Source organism: Hyperoodon ampullatus (assembly GCF_949752795.1).
Source record: "Hyperoodon ampullatus genome assembly, chromosome: 19".
NCBI classification, from domain to species: Eukaryota; Metazoa; Chordata; class Mammalia; order Artiodactyla; family Ziphiidae; genus Hyperoodon; species Hyperoodon ampullatus.
This window is the reverse complement of record NC_136932.1, coordinates 32812894-32826377: the sequence shown is the minus strand read 5'-3', so window position 1 is coordinate 32826377 and position 13484 is coordinate 32812894. Positions and strand designations below refer to the sequence as shown.

The 13484-nt window shown below is 58.4% G+C and overlaps 2 protein-coding genes across 2 annotated transcripts in view; one reads left to right on the top strand and one right to left on the bottom strand.

The window, feature by feature from the left end:
* LRRC75A (leucine rich repeat containing 75A) overlaps positions 1-8569 on the top strand; it is a gene marked incomplete at both ends in the record, with an annotated part of 34654 nt that extends 26085 nt beyond the window's left edge. Inside the window, 2 exons of the mRNA XM_079726066.1 lie at positions 5958-6073; positions 8050-8569. Coding sequence (XP_079582192.1) covers positions 5958-6073; positions 8050-8569 — 636 coding nt within the window. The remainder of the gene's footprint in view (positions 1-5957; positions 6074-8049) is intronic.
* A 1506-nt stretch (positions 8570-10075) lies between these two features.
* LOC307067931 (uncharacterized protein) lies at positions 10076-13023 on the bottom strand (the record flags this gene model as incomplete). The annotated part of the gene is made up of 6 exons (XM_079725553.1): positions 10076-10641; positions 10875-11055; positions 11351-11429; positions 11842-11905; positions 12619-12635; positions 12906-13023. The coding sequence occupies 5 exons, from the start codon at positions 13021-13023 to the stop codon at positions 10944-10946; spliced, it is 390 nt and encodes a 129-aa protein (XP_079581679.1). The 3' UTR covers positions 10076-10641; positions 10875-10943.
* Positions 13024-13484: the final 461 nt, after the last annotated feature.

The window sequence follows — 13484 nt, the reverse complement described above, 5'->3', positions numbered from 1 at the left end:
TTTATGCCCATCTTAGAGTTGAGGAAGACGAAATACAGGTGATGAAGCGACCTGAGAAAGGTTACGGCCCAGGTGAGAACCCCAGCGTTCGGGCCCCAGTGCTGGGCAGGGCAGGCCAGCGCTCAGGTGCTGGATCTCTGGGCCATCAGTGCTCCGTGGGGCTCGCAAGACCTGGGCTGGGCTGGGGAGGAGGGGCCTGTTTGGGGGCAGTTCCAGTGCCCCCCTCCCTCCACGTAGGCGGGTCTGCAGGTGGTCAACTGCCCATGTCGACCCCAGGAAACAGGACAGGACTAAGGGGCTGCGGGCTGAGGCCAAGGGGTCCTGCACTGCCATCTGTCCCCCCCCACTGGGGAGGGCTAGAGGGCCATTCACAGGTGGTTTTGCTCAGGCTCCTACATCAAATTACCATTGACTGGGTGGCTAATAAACAACAGACACTTATCTCTCACAGTTCTGGAGGCTGGAGGGCTGAGGTCAGGGTGCCGGGCCGGTCAGGTTCTGGTGAGGACATTCTTTGTGGTTTGCAGACGGCCACATTCTCCTTGTGGCCTCACGTGGCAGAAGGGAGGTGAGCTAGCGCTCTGGTCTCTTCCGATAACCCTCGTGGCCTCGTCCGATCCTAATCACCTCCCAAAGGCCCTCCCTCCAGACACCATCACGTTGGGATTGGGGTTCAACATATGAACTGGGGGCGGAGGGGGGACAAACACTGCTTCCGTGGCACAGGTGTAACCTTCTCAGGTCACTTAATTAGCTGAACTTGTTTTCCTCAACTCGGATGTGGACGTAGCCATAGCCTCCCCTGTAAAGCTGGCTTGAGAGCTCAGTGAGATGATTTACAGGAAGCGTGGGTGTGTGCCTGGCACGGCCGAGAGCCTCACACCCAGAAGCCGAGGTGTCACCAGTCTGTGGGCACTGACCACATGCCAGGCGGGGTGCTCAGACTTAGCAGGTCAGTGGGGGACACAGAAGCAAGAAAGTCACGGCCTCAGGCCCAGCCCCCATGGACTCAGAGTCTTGGAAATCAACAGGCTTATCTCCAACCCAGATTTCTAGAGGCAGCCAGAGTGGGGTCCACCCTGCTGGAGGCCCAGGCCCTGGCCAGTCCCCTACCCGTACCCAAGGCCACGTGGCAGGAGAGGCCCTCTGGAAGGACTCTCCCAGCTGAGGTTGAGGCATGGGTGGGAGATCCTGGCTCTGGGGTCCCCAAGGTGATGATGGGGGTGGCCTCTGCACACACACACACACACACACCCATGTGAGCTGGCTCAGGGCTAGCCAGGCCTTGCTGCTCGAACCTCTTTCATCTGAGGATTTCAGATCAGCCCAAGTGTGTGCCGAGAGGTTGTAGACAAAAGGTGGGGGGGGGCGGGGTCTCCCTTAGCTGTGAGATGGGATGAAGAAAGTAGCCCTTTCTGGTCCAACTCCTGGTGAAGCATCCACAAGACAAATAATCCTTCCCGCCGCTAAGATGACCACCTCGAATGAGTCCTGTCTATTTTCTCAGCCTACCAGAAACCCCCTCCTGTACCCTAGCAGGGTGTGGGCCGAGACCCTAGAAAGGGCTGGGTCTGTGCCTGCCCGCAGAAGGGGGAAGAGGCATTGGTATGATGATGGTATTGATGAATCCCAAGTCTGTATCTGCAGCCTGTCTTTAGACTCAAAAGTCTTCCCACTCCTGGACATTTCCGCCTGGGTGTCCCTAAATCACCCAGAACAAATCCCCCTATCAGCGTGGATCATGTAGCGGGAAGTTTTAGGGACTCCTTCCTTCCCACCCAGCACGTCTGTTCCATCATGTCCACCATCAGGCTTCCCACCAGCAGACACTAAAATGAGGGTGTATGCTCAGTGATTTGTTGAGGAGCTCTCCCAGAGCCACCTTGTGTTTTTGTTCTTCTTTTATATTTTATTGTATTTTCTATTGCTGCATAGCAAGTCACCCCAAAGCATTGTGGCTCAAAACAACAGACATTCATCATTGATCCACCTCTGCAGGTCGGGAATTCAGGAGCAGCACAGGCGGGGGGTTCTAGTTAGGGGCTCAGGACATTGGCCCAGGCTGCGAGTCCTGGTGGCTCGACGGGGACTGGCAGGGTAGCATACCCCATGGCTGCTGGTGGCAAGCCTCAGCTCCGAGCCCCGTGGCTGGTCCACAGGACTGCTTGAGCTTCCTCACATCAGGGCAGCTGGCTTACCCCAGAGGGGGTGATCCCCGAGAGCAAGGGAGAAGCACAGGGTCTTCTATGAGCCAGCCTCAGACATCATATACTGTCCCTGCTGCCGTAGCATATTGATCACCCAGTCAGCCCTAATGCAGTGTGGAAGGAGGCTGTACCCTGCCAGGAGGCCAGCATCCGTGGGGGCCGACTTGGAGGCTGGCTAAAGCAAGGAGAGAGTGAGAAGAGTTAATCCTGGGCCTTTCTCTCCTGCCCTCTGACCTCCGTCCCGTTAGCTGAGTCCCACTGACAGCCAGGAGCAAGAGGGCCGGGTGGTGCCGTCTGTAAGAGCTCAGCCTTCCCAGCACAGAGAACGGGGTGGGGAGTGGACCAAAAAGCCCAGCACAGTCTCCGGATCTGGAGCAGCGTCCAGGGTGCAGTAGACAGGGCAGTCGTGTCTGATGACTGAGTGAGGAAGCCTTGAGTGCAGAGCGGTCAGGGCTGTGCTTGCTACAGTTCTTGGGGTGGGGGGTTGAAGACGGCAGGGGGCGTCAGAGGGACACGGTGACCCGGTCCGGAGGGGCCTGCAGGTCTGCCGTGGGCCTCTCTCCTGCCTGGTCAGTGAGTCCCTCAGGCAGGGTCTTCTCCAAGGCCCGCGGTCAGCGGCGCTGGGCCGGTGCCCAGTGTACCCGACTTGTGCCACAGCCCCTCCCCCTCCTTCCTTCTCCACGGGTGGGAGGGAAAGCTGCAGATTCCGCAGCCTGCCTTGCAGCCTCCTCTGTTGCAAGCAACAGAAGCCCCCGCGGCCTGCCTCCAGCCAGGAAGAGGACTTATCCTTCCCGGTGGCAGCCAAGCTTGAAAGAGGCACTAGAACCCCGAACAGCACACACACCTGCCCCCCTCCCTCTGCTCCACCCGGCCTCACTCCCCACCCCTCTACCCACACCTCATGGCTGCCCGGGGCTCCTGAGTTGACTTGTCAGTGTTCAGCCCCCGAGGAGTCTTGTCCCAAGTCGGGAATCCCCCAGGGTCCGCCTCTGGACCGGTCAGCTGTGGCTTGGGAGTGGGGTGTGGTCCCACAAAAGCGCTGCTGGGCCCCGCGGCTTTCTGAATGAGAGGAGAGGGGCCAGCATCCTCCTTCTTCGCCTCCCTCCCCTTCCTTCCTCGTCCTCCACGCTGGGCGACTCCTGCTTAGTCTAACTCTTCCTGCAGGAGGAGGCCTGGAGGGGGCTTCCAAAAGTGATGGAGTTGGGAAAACGTAGGTGGGCTTGCTTGAGGCTTTTCTGGTTTGCAAACGATAGAAGCTACTTGAACCAACCTTCGCAAAAGATTCATCCCTCAAGGGCAGAGCAGAGCCCAGCCTCAAGGCGACTGCGGGGTTTGGATCCTGATGCCGTCCTACACGTCGAGTGGCCTGCCATCCCCTCCACTTCTTGGTGCCTCCGTTCCCACATGTGTCAAGCGGGATTAGAGGGGCCCCTGTTTCATGGGATGGCTATGAGTTAGTGCCCAGCGTATAGTAGGTGATATAACTCGGTAAAGGTTAGCTGTGTTTCGTTAGTCCAGACAAGCGGAGGGGCTTTCACTTCCGAGAACATTAGCTCACGTTTGGTGTCAGGTCCGCTGTTAAGTGACCACATCTTCCGTCCCTGTTTAGTAAATGAGGAAACAGGCTCAGGTTGGGGGCCTCGCCCTGCGCGCGGCTGCCCCCTGGTGGCAGTGTCGGCGCACTGCGGCGGCTGCTTTGCCGCCCCTTTTCCTGTTCCTTCCTTCCGGGCCCGGAGGGCGGAGGGAGAGTTCGTGGCCCCTGATTTTGGAAGCCCTGCGGGAGGTTAGGTTTAGGGCCAGGAGCTCATTCCTCGGCTTTGGAACGGGTGCTGTGGGAGACTGGCCACGTTCTGTCCCCGGTGGTCGCAGGGGTGATGCCGGGCAGACCACCCCACCCCACCCGCTGGCCCTTCTTGTCTGTAAGGTGTGTCCACCTGGCAGCACAGGGGCATCACCGGGGGAGCTTTGAAAAGTCCCCGTGCCCGGGCTGCCCACCCATCGCTGCGGGGTGGCCCAGGCAGCAGTGTTGTCTAAAGCTCTGGGTGATTCCAGCATGCAGGGGTCCTGGGTGCAGACCCTCAGCTCGAGATGTGCCAGCCCCTCCCCTTCTCCCTTTGGCCTCCAAAGTTGGCCTTCACCCCGGCCAGCACCGTGACCCTTGGGATATGTTCCAAGACCTTCATGGGATGCCTGAAACCGCAGATAGCACCAAGCCCGAAAATCCCTGTTTTTCCTACACTAAAGGGCAGGTAACATATGCAGTGATAATGCACTGTACAAAGGGATGATTTATGTCCCAGGTGGGAAGGAGTGGGACAGCACGCAACTTCATCACGCTACTCAGAATGGCGCACAATTGTAGACTTCTGAGTTTATTTCTGGAAGTTTCCACTTAATATTTTTGGACCGAGGTTGACCACAGGTAACCTGAAACCTTGGAGGGCCAAACAGCAGATGGGGGTGGGGGGACAGCACTAACAGAGTGATGATGGTAATGGTGATAATCAAGCCAGCCTTTACTGAGCAGCCTCTCTGTGCCAGGCGCCCTGCTGGGCACTGGCCCCTGGCTCGTGGCTGACCTCACCACATCGCGTTGCCGTCTGCAAGTGGGTTTGCATCCGTGCCTGGCACTTCCTGGCCTAGGCCCTTGGCACCGGACCATCTGGTGGGAGCGCACGCTCTGGGCCACTCGGTCTCCCAGGCCTCGGGGACTCTTTGTTGAATTGACTCCCCTTGGGACAGAGTTGGAGCCTCTAAAATCTCTCTGCTGCATCCTTTAACCCAGAGTATTTGTTTGCTGGGGCTGCCGTGACAAAAATACCACTTAAACAACAGAAATGTATTTCCTCACAGTTGTGGAGGCTGGAAGTCCGAGATCAAGGCGTCAGCAGGGTTGGTTTCTTCTGAGGTGTCTCTCCTTGGTGTGTACATGGCCGTCTTCTCCCTGTGTGCTCATGCGGTCTCCCCTCTGTACGTGTCTGTGTCCTGATCTCGTCTCATGAGGACACCAGTCGTATAGGATTAGGGCCCACCGCAGTGATCTCATTTTACCTTAATTACTCTTCAGAGGCCCAGTTTCCAAATACAGCCGCATTCTGAGGTATTGGGGATTAGAACTTCAATTTAAGAACTTGGCAGAGGGACACAATTCAGGCCATAACACCCAGGGTCTCAAGGTCAAATGCTGATGGGCCAGACAGGTAACGAAGTGAATGAACTGGGCCGGAAACCACTTGGCACCTCATTCTTTTATTTTCCCACCGTTGACGTGGGCAGAAGAGACGCGGTAAAGTATTTCACTGTCCCCTTTGCTGTGTGGAATACGCGAGCAAGGACGTTTGCTTGTGGTTGAATCCCCAGCTTCTAGAGCAAGTGCCCGGCACCTAGGAGGTACCCAGCGGGTATTTGTCTGGCGAACGAGTGAGCAAGATGGCCCTGGGCATCGGGGAGCGGCAGGGACCGTGGCAACCCTGGCTAAGGGGTGAACTGTCAGATCACCTGGAATCCAAACTTCTATAGAAATCTCAGGTTTTTCAGCGATAGCAGCGAATTCACAGAAACTAAAACCATCATGCAGATGAGTTTGCAACCCCTGCTCCCTGCTCAGGGCGGCCACCTTGGGCCCGCACAGCAGGCCTCCCCAGCTCGGCCTGGGGTCCGTGCTGCTCCCGCAGAGGCAGGAAGCCGGAGGTGGGGGCCTGGGCTCCCTGCCTGCTCCCTCGAGTCAGGGACCCGTGGCTTCCTCTGCAGGAGGGTGACGCACTGGGCGCCATGGAGAAGCTGTGCCGGCAGCTGACCTACCACCTCAGCCCCCATTCCCAGTGGAGGCGCCATCGCGGGCTGGTGAAGAGGAAGCCACAGGCCTGGTGAGTCACGGTCACCCGAGGCAGGTCTCCCCCGCCGCCGCCCAGCCGCCTCCTACAAGGGCAACTCAAAGCCAGCTGTGCTGGGCCGGGCGTTGGCGGGACAGCACCCCATCCCGGGGCCGTGGATGGGGGGGCAAGAGCTGCTTGGAGAAGGTGAAGTGAAGGGCTGGGGGCCGGGGGGAAAGTGGCAGGCAGGGTGGGCATTCCAGGTGGGCAGGAGCCCTGGGAGATGCTGGCGGCTGGGCCCCGCTCTGTGTGGTGGGATCTGGGGGTGCGTGCCCGTCCTGATGCTGGGGGAGGGGGACAAGAGGGGTTTCTGATCCTGGTGCGCTGAATGCGGGCACTCGCCCCAGCCCTCCTGTCGTCTCCCAGGGGGACCCAGACCCCAGCCTTGTCCCTGGCGTACAGCAGTGAGGACCCTCAGGGCTCGTGTGGCCCCCTGCACCCTGGGGGCAGAGGGGACACTGGGACACAGGACCTGGGGGCCAGAACAGCACCGCAGAAAGAAGCAGAGGGGAACTGCTTGCGAATCACGGAGCGGAGTGGCCGGTGTCCTGAAGGCTCTGGCCGGGCCCTGCTGGCGCGCAGGCTCCTCCTCCGGGTCCCACAGATGGGAGGGGAAGGCCAGCCCCCTCGCTGAGCAGAAGAGCTCTGGGCCCCCTTCCCTTCTTCTGGACACCACCCCCCGCCCCCCAAGGCAGGAGAGGAGATGGATCCTCAAGGGCCCTTCCCTGGTGGAGGAAGTCGCCAAAGGGGGTGCCAAGTGGGCTGAGGGCAGGGACCAAATGCGGGGACAGAGCAGTTTTGTCTGCTTGTGCGCTAGCTCTGGAGGAGGGAAATGCGGGAGGGTATACTCTGCTGAGACCCAGGGGCCTCCTGTCTCCCCAGCACACAGGGCGCTCAGTCCATTCTTCGTTCAGAAGCCTCACTCTGCTCGGACGCCTCCCTGTCCCGCTGACTGAAACCCACTCAGGCCCAAGTGACGGTCCCCACCCGCCCCCGCCCACACACTGGCCTTCCTGCTGGTTCACAGACATGCTGAGCTCTACCAGCCTCAGGGCCTTTGCACTTGTCTTCCCTCCACTGAGACTCTTACCGAGCTCTTCCCTTGGCCTGTTTTTTCTCCTAAGAGGCCGACAAGGAAGCCCAAGCTGTGATCCCAGGGCTGCTGATGGTAACAGGTGCTGAGCCCCCTCCAACTCCCTGTCCTTCCCAGGGTTGGAGCCTCGGGGCTTGCCTGGGGTATCTGGAAGCTGGGAGATCTGGGCCGCCGAGCAAGGGAGCGGGTGAAAAAGAAGAGCAAGGGGTGGCGGGCGGTAGGGAATGGAAGGGGGTTGACAGCAGCCCATGCCAGGCTCGGGGCCCCTGTGCCCTCCCCCGCCTGCTGTCCCGAGGGCCCCCCCAAGGACCCTCTGTCTGGCAGGGAAGATGGTCTTGAAGGAGGGGCTTCCAAGGTCTGTGGCACTCGTGGGGTAGCAGGGAGCTCGGCCGTTCGCCGCCCTCCTGCACAGGGCGCCATTCTCACTGCGTTTATTATTTCACATGACGACCCTACGGTACCCAGTCGGCTTCATTTCTGAGGCAAATAACAGAGGCGCAGAGGTTAAGAAACTAACTAAAGGTCGCATGAGGGACGAAGCCTGCCTGCCACAACTAAAGATCCTGCGTGCCGCAACTAACACCCGGTGCAGCCAAAATAAAAAAAAAATAATTTAAAAAAAAAAAAAGGAAGGAAGGAGTCCAGTGCAGACCCTGGCGTTGGCCCCAGAATGTCTCCTTAGTCACTGCAGAAACACCTGGGCCTTGCCCTGTGATCCCCAGGCTCTGCCTGCCGGGCAGCCGGGCTGAGATGTGGGCAGTGCAAGGGGACCGGGGCCCCTGGTCTCTGCCCCGTGGGCAGAGGGCTGAGTGGAGGTTGCCTCGGGAGAAAAGCCTGCCCCACCCGCTTGAACGCTGCTGTCTCATCTCCCCTTCAGCCTCAAGGCAGTCCTGGCCGGGAACCCTCTGGACAACACAGTGGACCTGTCTGGCATCCCGCTGACCCCCCGTGACCTGGAGCGGGTGACCGGCTACCTGCAGCGCTGCGGGGAGCAGGTGGACAGCGTGGAGCTGGGCTTCACGGGCCTCACGGACGACATGGTCCTGCAGCTGCTGCCGGCACTCAGCACGCTGCCCCGGCTGACCACGCTGGCCCTCAACGGCAACCGGCTGACGCGGGCCCTGCTGCGCGACCTCACTGACGCCCTGAAGGACCCCAGGAAGTTCCCCAGCGTCACGTGGATCGACCTGGGCAACAACGTGGACATCTTCTCACTGCCCCAGCCCTTCCTGCTCAGCCTGCGCAAGCGCTCCCCCAAGCAGGGCCACCTGCCCACCATCCTGGAGCTGGGCGAAGGCCCGGGCAGTGGGGACGAGGCCCGGGACGAGACTGTGGGCCAGGAGGACCCTGGAGGGGACCAGGAAGGCAGGGAGACTACAGGTGCACCTCAGACGTGACAGGGAGGTGGGGGCCTCTCCAGGGAGTCCTGCTGGGGTAGGATGGCTGAGGCAGGGCGGGCGTTCCCAGCCGGGTGGCAGGCCACCATCCAGAACGGGCCTGGCAGCACCTCCCCCCGACCCAGGAAGCCAGATGGTAGCATCTAGGAAAGGAGGACTGTAATTCCTCTCTGGTCCTCTCCATCACCCCCTTGTCAATCCACATCTGCCTTTTGGCTCCTGAGCAGTCATCCCTGGCTCAAGAGGAACCAACCCTCAGCTTCCCAACTTGTGGGTGCCATGTAGGGGCTGGGGATGCTGGAGGCTTGAGTTAACGTGATCGGTCAGAGCTTTCCCCCCAGAAAAGGAAGTGTAGTGGGGGCTCTGCATCTAACCCGGGATTTTCCAGTCCTGAATTACAAATATCCAGATGCCGGATGTGCCCCTGATGGAGGTAGGTCGGAATCCCTAGCTCCTGGCTGAAGGTTGGGGTAGGGGACTGGCTGCAGGAGACCCCAGGAGCCTCATCCCCATCTGAACTGAGGGGTGTCTGCCTCCTCCTTGTGGCGCCCTGGCTCCTTGGGACCAACTTCCCAGTCTCAGCCTCCATTTACAAGGCTCACCCTTCAGCCTGTGACCCCAGAGGTCTAGCCACGGGACCAGCCACCCCCCTATACCCTTCAATATTTAGGACAGCCTAGAAGTCTGGGGCAGACAGCACATGCCACTCAGAAACCCCAGACTAGTGGAATTCCACATGCGTCAGTGTTCCTAGGGTACAGGCCAGAGTAAGCCTTGCTTCCTTTCGAAAGGACCCTTTTCCCATAAAATCCCTCCGCATGGAGTCCCCAAAGTAAACCTTGCTACTCTGAGCACATTCCCGAAAACGCAGGACCACAAAGATGAGGTGCCTCCAAGCAAGACAACTGGGAGAAGGGGAAAAAAACCGGAGGTCCCCAAGGGGAGAAAGCCAAGGTTTTCACCCTACCTTCCCCTTACCCAAGGCCTACGGGTTAAAAAGTCATCCCTTTCAGGCACAATTAGCAAGTCCAGGGACATTGGGAACCAATCATTCTTGAGCTAGAGAAAATCATTCTGGGTGCCCAGTGTTGGTGAACCAGACAGAGCCCCTCAGGCAAACAGCAGAGGACTAGGGAAGCACAGCCTGACATGCCTCCAGCCTCAAGCCCAGTAGGGTAGCCAAGACCTTCACACCGGTGAAAGGTGGCAAGATGGGGATGGCTGAAGAGGGTCCTTGCCTGCTGCTGTCTGGGCAGGTGTGGGGTAGGGCTTCAGGAGCTAGAGGGAGGCTATGCAAAAGGGCAGACAGAGCCCAGAGGGATGGGGACTGGACTCAGTTACAGATGCCTTAAAATGCTTTGGGGTTTTTGCCCCAAGTCTCAAGAAGGGAGAACAGCTTAGACCTACCTTAAGGGAAGATGACAAGTACTAATACCTGGACTGCTAATATTTGTCAGCAGTGATCAAACTGGACTTTTTCTTCAAATACACATTTGTAAGAACCAATACCAAAGACCATACTTTTATTACATTGTTTATGGTTAACTGCATGGAGATACAAATTTCAGGAAGCTTCCAGTTCAAAAACCTCAGGCTGGGCTTCCCTGGTGGCGCAGTGATTGAGAGTCCGCCTGCCGATGCAGGGGACACGGGTTCGTGCCCCGGTCCGGGCGGGCCCGTGAGCCATGGCCGCTGAGCCTGCGTGTCTGGAGCCTGTGCTCCGCAACGGGAGAGGCCACAGGAGTGAGAGGCCCATGTACCGCAAAAACAAACAAAAAATCTCAGGCTCTCACCCAAGAACACATTTATACAATATTTAAAAGTACAAAAGTTCCTTTTGGTTAAGGGACGATACAAGAAAACTCATGAATTTAGTGACACCAGAAGTGCCAGTCCACGCGGTCCCAGAAAATCCATTTCTTGGCTCCCTCATCGGTAAGAATGTCCCTCTTGCCACTCAGCACAGGGTGAGTGTTTCTACACCAAATGTGGGAGGCCTAGGTTTTCAGGGCCCACGTTGATGGCCGCCCCTGGTCCTTAGGACTTCAAATTCTGCCCTGCCGCAGCACAGCCTGCAAGGAAACCAAGTATCAGTTAATCTTACTTTATACTCCAAGAACAGTCATTCACAGCCTAAAAGGTATCTTCAGAAAACCGTAGGTTCACCACCACACAATCTGCCGGTAATTCCAGCTTTTTTAGGTGATTTCATCATTTGATATCCTTTTCCGCAAATCCATTTCAACAAAACTAGCTGCTTATCCATCCTACTGTGGGGGTGGTCACTGTGCAGACCTAATCTTACCTCTTCTTGGGCTGGGGTGCTGCTGCCACTGCCGCCCACTTTAGAGCTCTGCTGCGCCGATCCCACTCTTCAGTGCTCAAAACCTGGCGGGATGAATGAGGCACCCATGGACAGACAGCAGATGCCAAAAGCAACTGGAGGCAGTTCCCATTGTCTTAACCTCCATTCAGTCACGTTGTTTCTGCAAACAGACCTAAGGCTGTCCATTTTCAGAGCAGATAAGCAGTTTGCTCAGGACTGTACAGCCATGACCTCAAAGGAACTCCTGGGCTCACTCTGCAGTCTGGTCCAGACATCACGAACCAAACTCATTCTCCGATATTTTCTCAATAATGCTCAAGGGCTGCACCGACACGAGGTATTAGGTCAGCCGGAGGACACTGCCAATATCTGGTCCAGTAGCAACTTCACATGAATCAACTCAAGAGCTAGGCCTCCTCAACCACAAACTTCTCCAGAGCCCAAAGCTAGCTTACCTCGGAGCAGGCCAATGCTCGGGATCCCATACCCAGCTGTTGGTGGTCACGCGCTGGCCACCCTTCACTAATTTGCAACCTGGGTGAAGAGAGATTATGGGTCACAGTCCAGAACAGCTTACTCCTGAGCACCAGCTACTGGTGAGGACGCGTGACTGCAGTCAGCCAGGAACTGGTATCGTCAGTTATCGCTTCTGACGGCACTTCCTATTAGTGATTTCATCAGAGCAGCCAAGCACCTCACCACAGTACCGCCCCAGGGACCTGGGCTTCGGCTAAAACCGCCTTAAGGCATCCGTTTCTGAATACAGATGCGGTTTAGACGTAACTTGGGGCCGCAACCTCCTAACCGTTGCAGTTATGCAACGAGGCAGCGCATAATTACGTCAAATGCATGAAAGCGACAACAGGGATAAGACACCAGGCAGTTATCAGTCCATTTAAGGTTGCAAGACCGACACGGCTAAGTTACAATACGTATTAATCCTTACCCAGACTGGCTCTTAACCTCGGGTAGGGATGTTGCTCCCGTCTCCAAAATCGAGTGTCTGCCCTCTGAAACAAAGATTAGAGCGTGCATTTAGGGCAGACTCTGGCAGCTACAGTAACGTAAAGCATCAGGTGTCAGCGACTGAGATCGGATGGGCGGAGAAATCATCAGTCCTCGTGTCTGACGGCACTTGCTACGGAATCATCAGGATAGCCGAGCAAGCCTCCCTTGTGGCCCCACTACGAACGTCGTTCCGCGCCCTAGGGTGCAGGCAGCCCCTCTTACCTAGTTCTCTCGGGGGTGCTCACTCCCAGCGGCGAGCCCGGGGTCAGGGGTCCCGAGACGGCGGCTGCCCGGCCGGATTAAGACGCACGCGGTCCTCGGGCCTCGGCCCCCAAACTCGGACACAAGGCCACGGCGCCCGCCCTAAGACCCGCGTGGATGCAGCCGCCCGCCGCCCTCCAATCAGGCTCCCCGAGGACATCGTTCGAGAAATTAGAAAAGCTCTGGGGCTTCCCTGGTGGCGCAGTGGTTTAGAGTCCGCCTGCTGATGCAGGGGACACGGGTTCGTGCCCCAGTCTGGGAGGATCCCACATGCCGCGGAGCGGCTGGGCCCGTGAGACATGGCCGCTGAGCCTGTGCGTCCGGAGCGTGTGCTCCGCAACGGGAGAGGCCACAGCGGTGAGAGGCCCGCGTACCGCAAAAAAAATAAAAATCAAAAAGAAAAGCTCTGGCTCCCTCGCCCTTGCGGCCCGCGGACCGGCCTAGACAAACTCACCACCAGCCGCCCGACACCTAGAGTGGAAAGGCCTCACAACAGCCGTCCCAGCCTCTTAAGCAGTCGGAACATTCCACCCCTCACAGAAGGGAGGGGGATTATGGCAAAAAACTCACGGAACTTCCAGCCCATTTAATGGTGCAGGCCCCGCCCCCGGACTCCCCCCTCCTGCAGAGCCCATGGTCTCTTCCGAGGCCGTGGAATTCTGGGTCACAGGGGCACAGCGAGCCCCAGCGCGCGTGCGCAGGTCCAGTGCGCGCCAGCCGTTTGGAGGCTTTCCCGCCGACCCGCCGACCCGCCGACCCGCAGCCGGGTGGTCCCGAGCGAAGAGTCCGCCGTCGGGAGCTTCCGGTTGCTCTTCTGGAAGGTGGAGCGACCGAGGCCACAGACGGCGGTTCTGCGCATCACGTGCGATCACGCCCTTGAAACCCTGCAGAGCCTGGGCGCGCAGCAAGTGTGCACACACCGTAGCTGCTTCTGGCCCTGGGGGCGGTGCCGTCTGCTCTCCCTGCACGAGCCTCTCCAGCCCCCTGCGCTCCGACCCCCCTCCTCAGTCTCTTTCCTCCGTCCCCTCTCCCTCGGGACTCCTCCAGCTGTGCCCCGTCTCACCAGCGGCGAAACCTCCCTCCGTCCCAGCGTGGGAACAGGCTCGGCTCTTGCCACTTAAAAAACATTCAACCCGTGCACGCGCGTCTTACGAACACACATTACCCTAAGGGTGAAAACTGGAAAGGCGGTAGTGAGACCTAGGTTTTTGAGCTGGTTTTAGAAATAAGCGTAGCATTTTAATGGAGAGAGAGGAGGCTTCTAGGGAGAGCCAAGCCACACACGAGGCAGACACACACGAGGTCCACCATCCTGCGTGA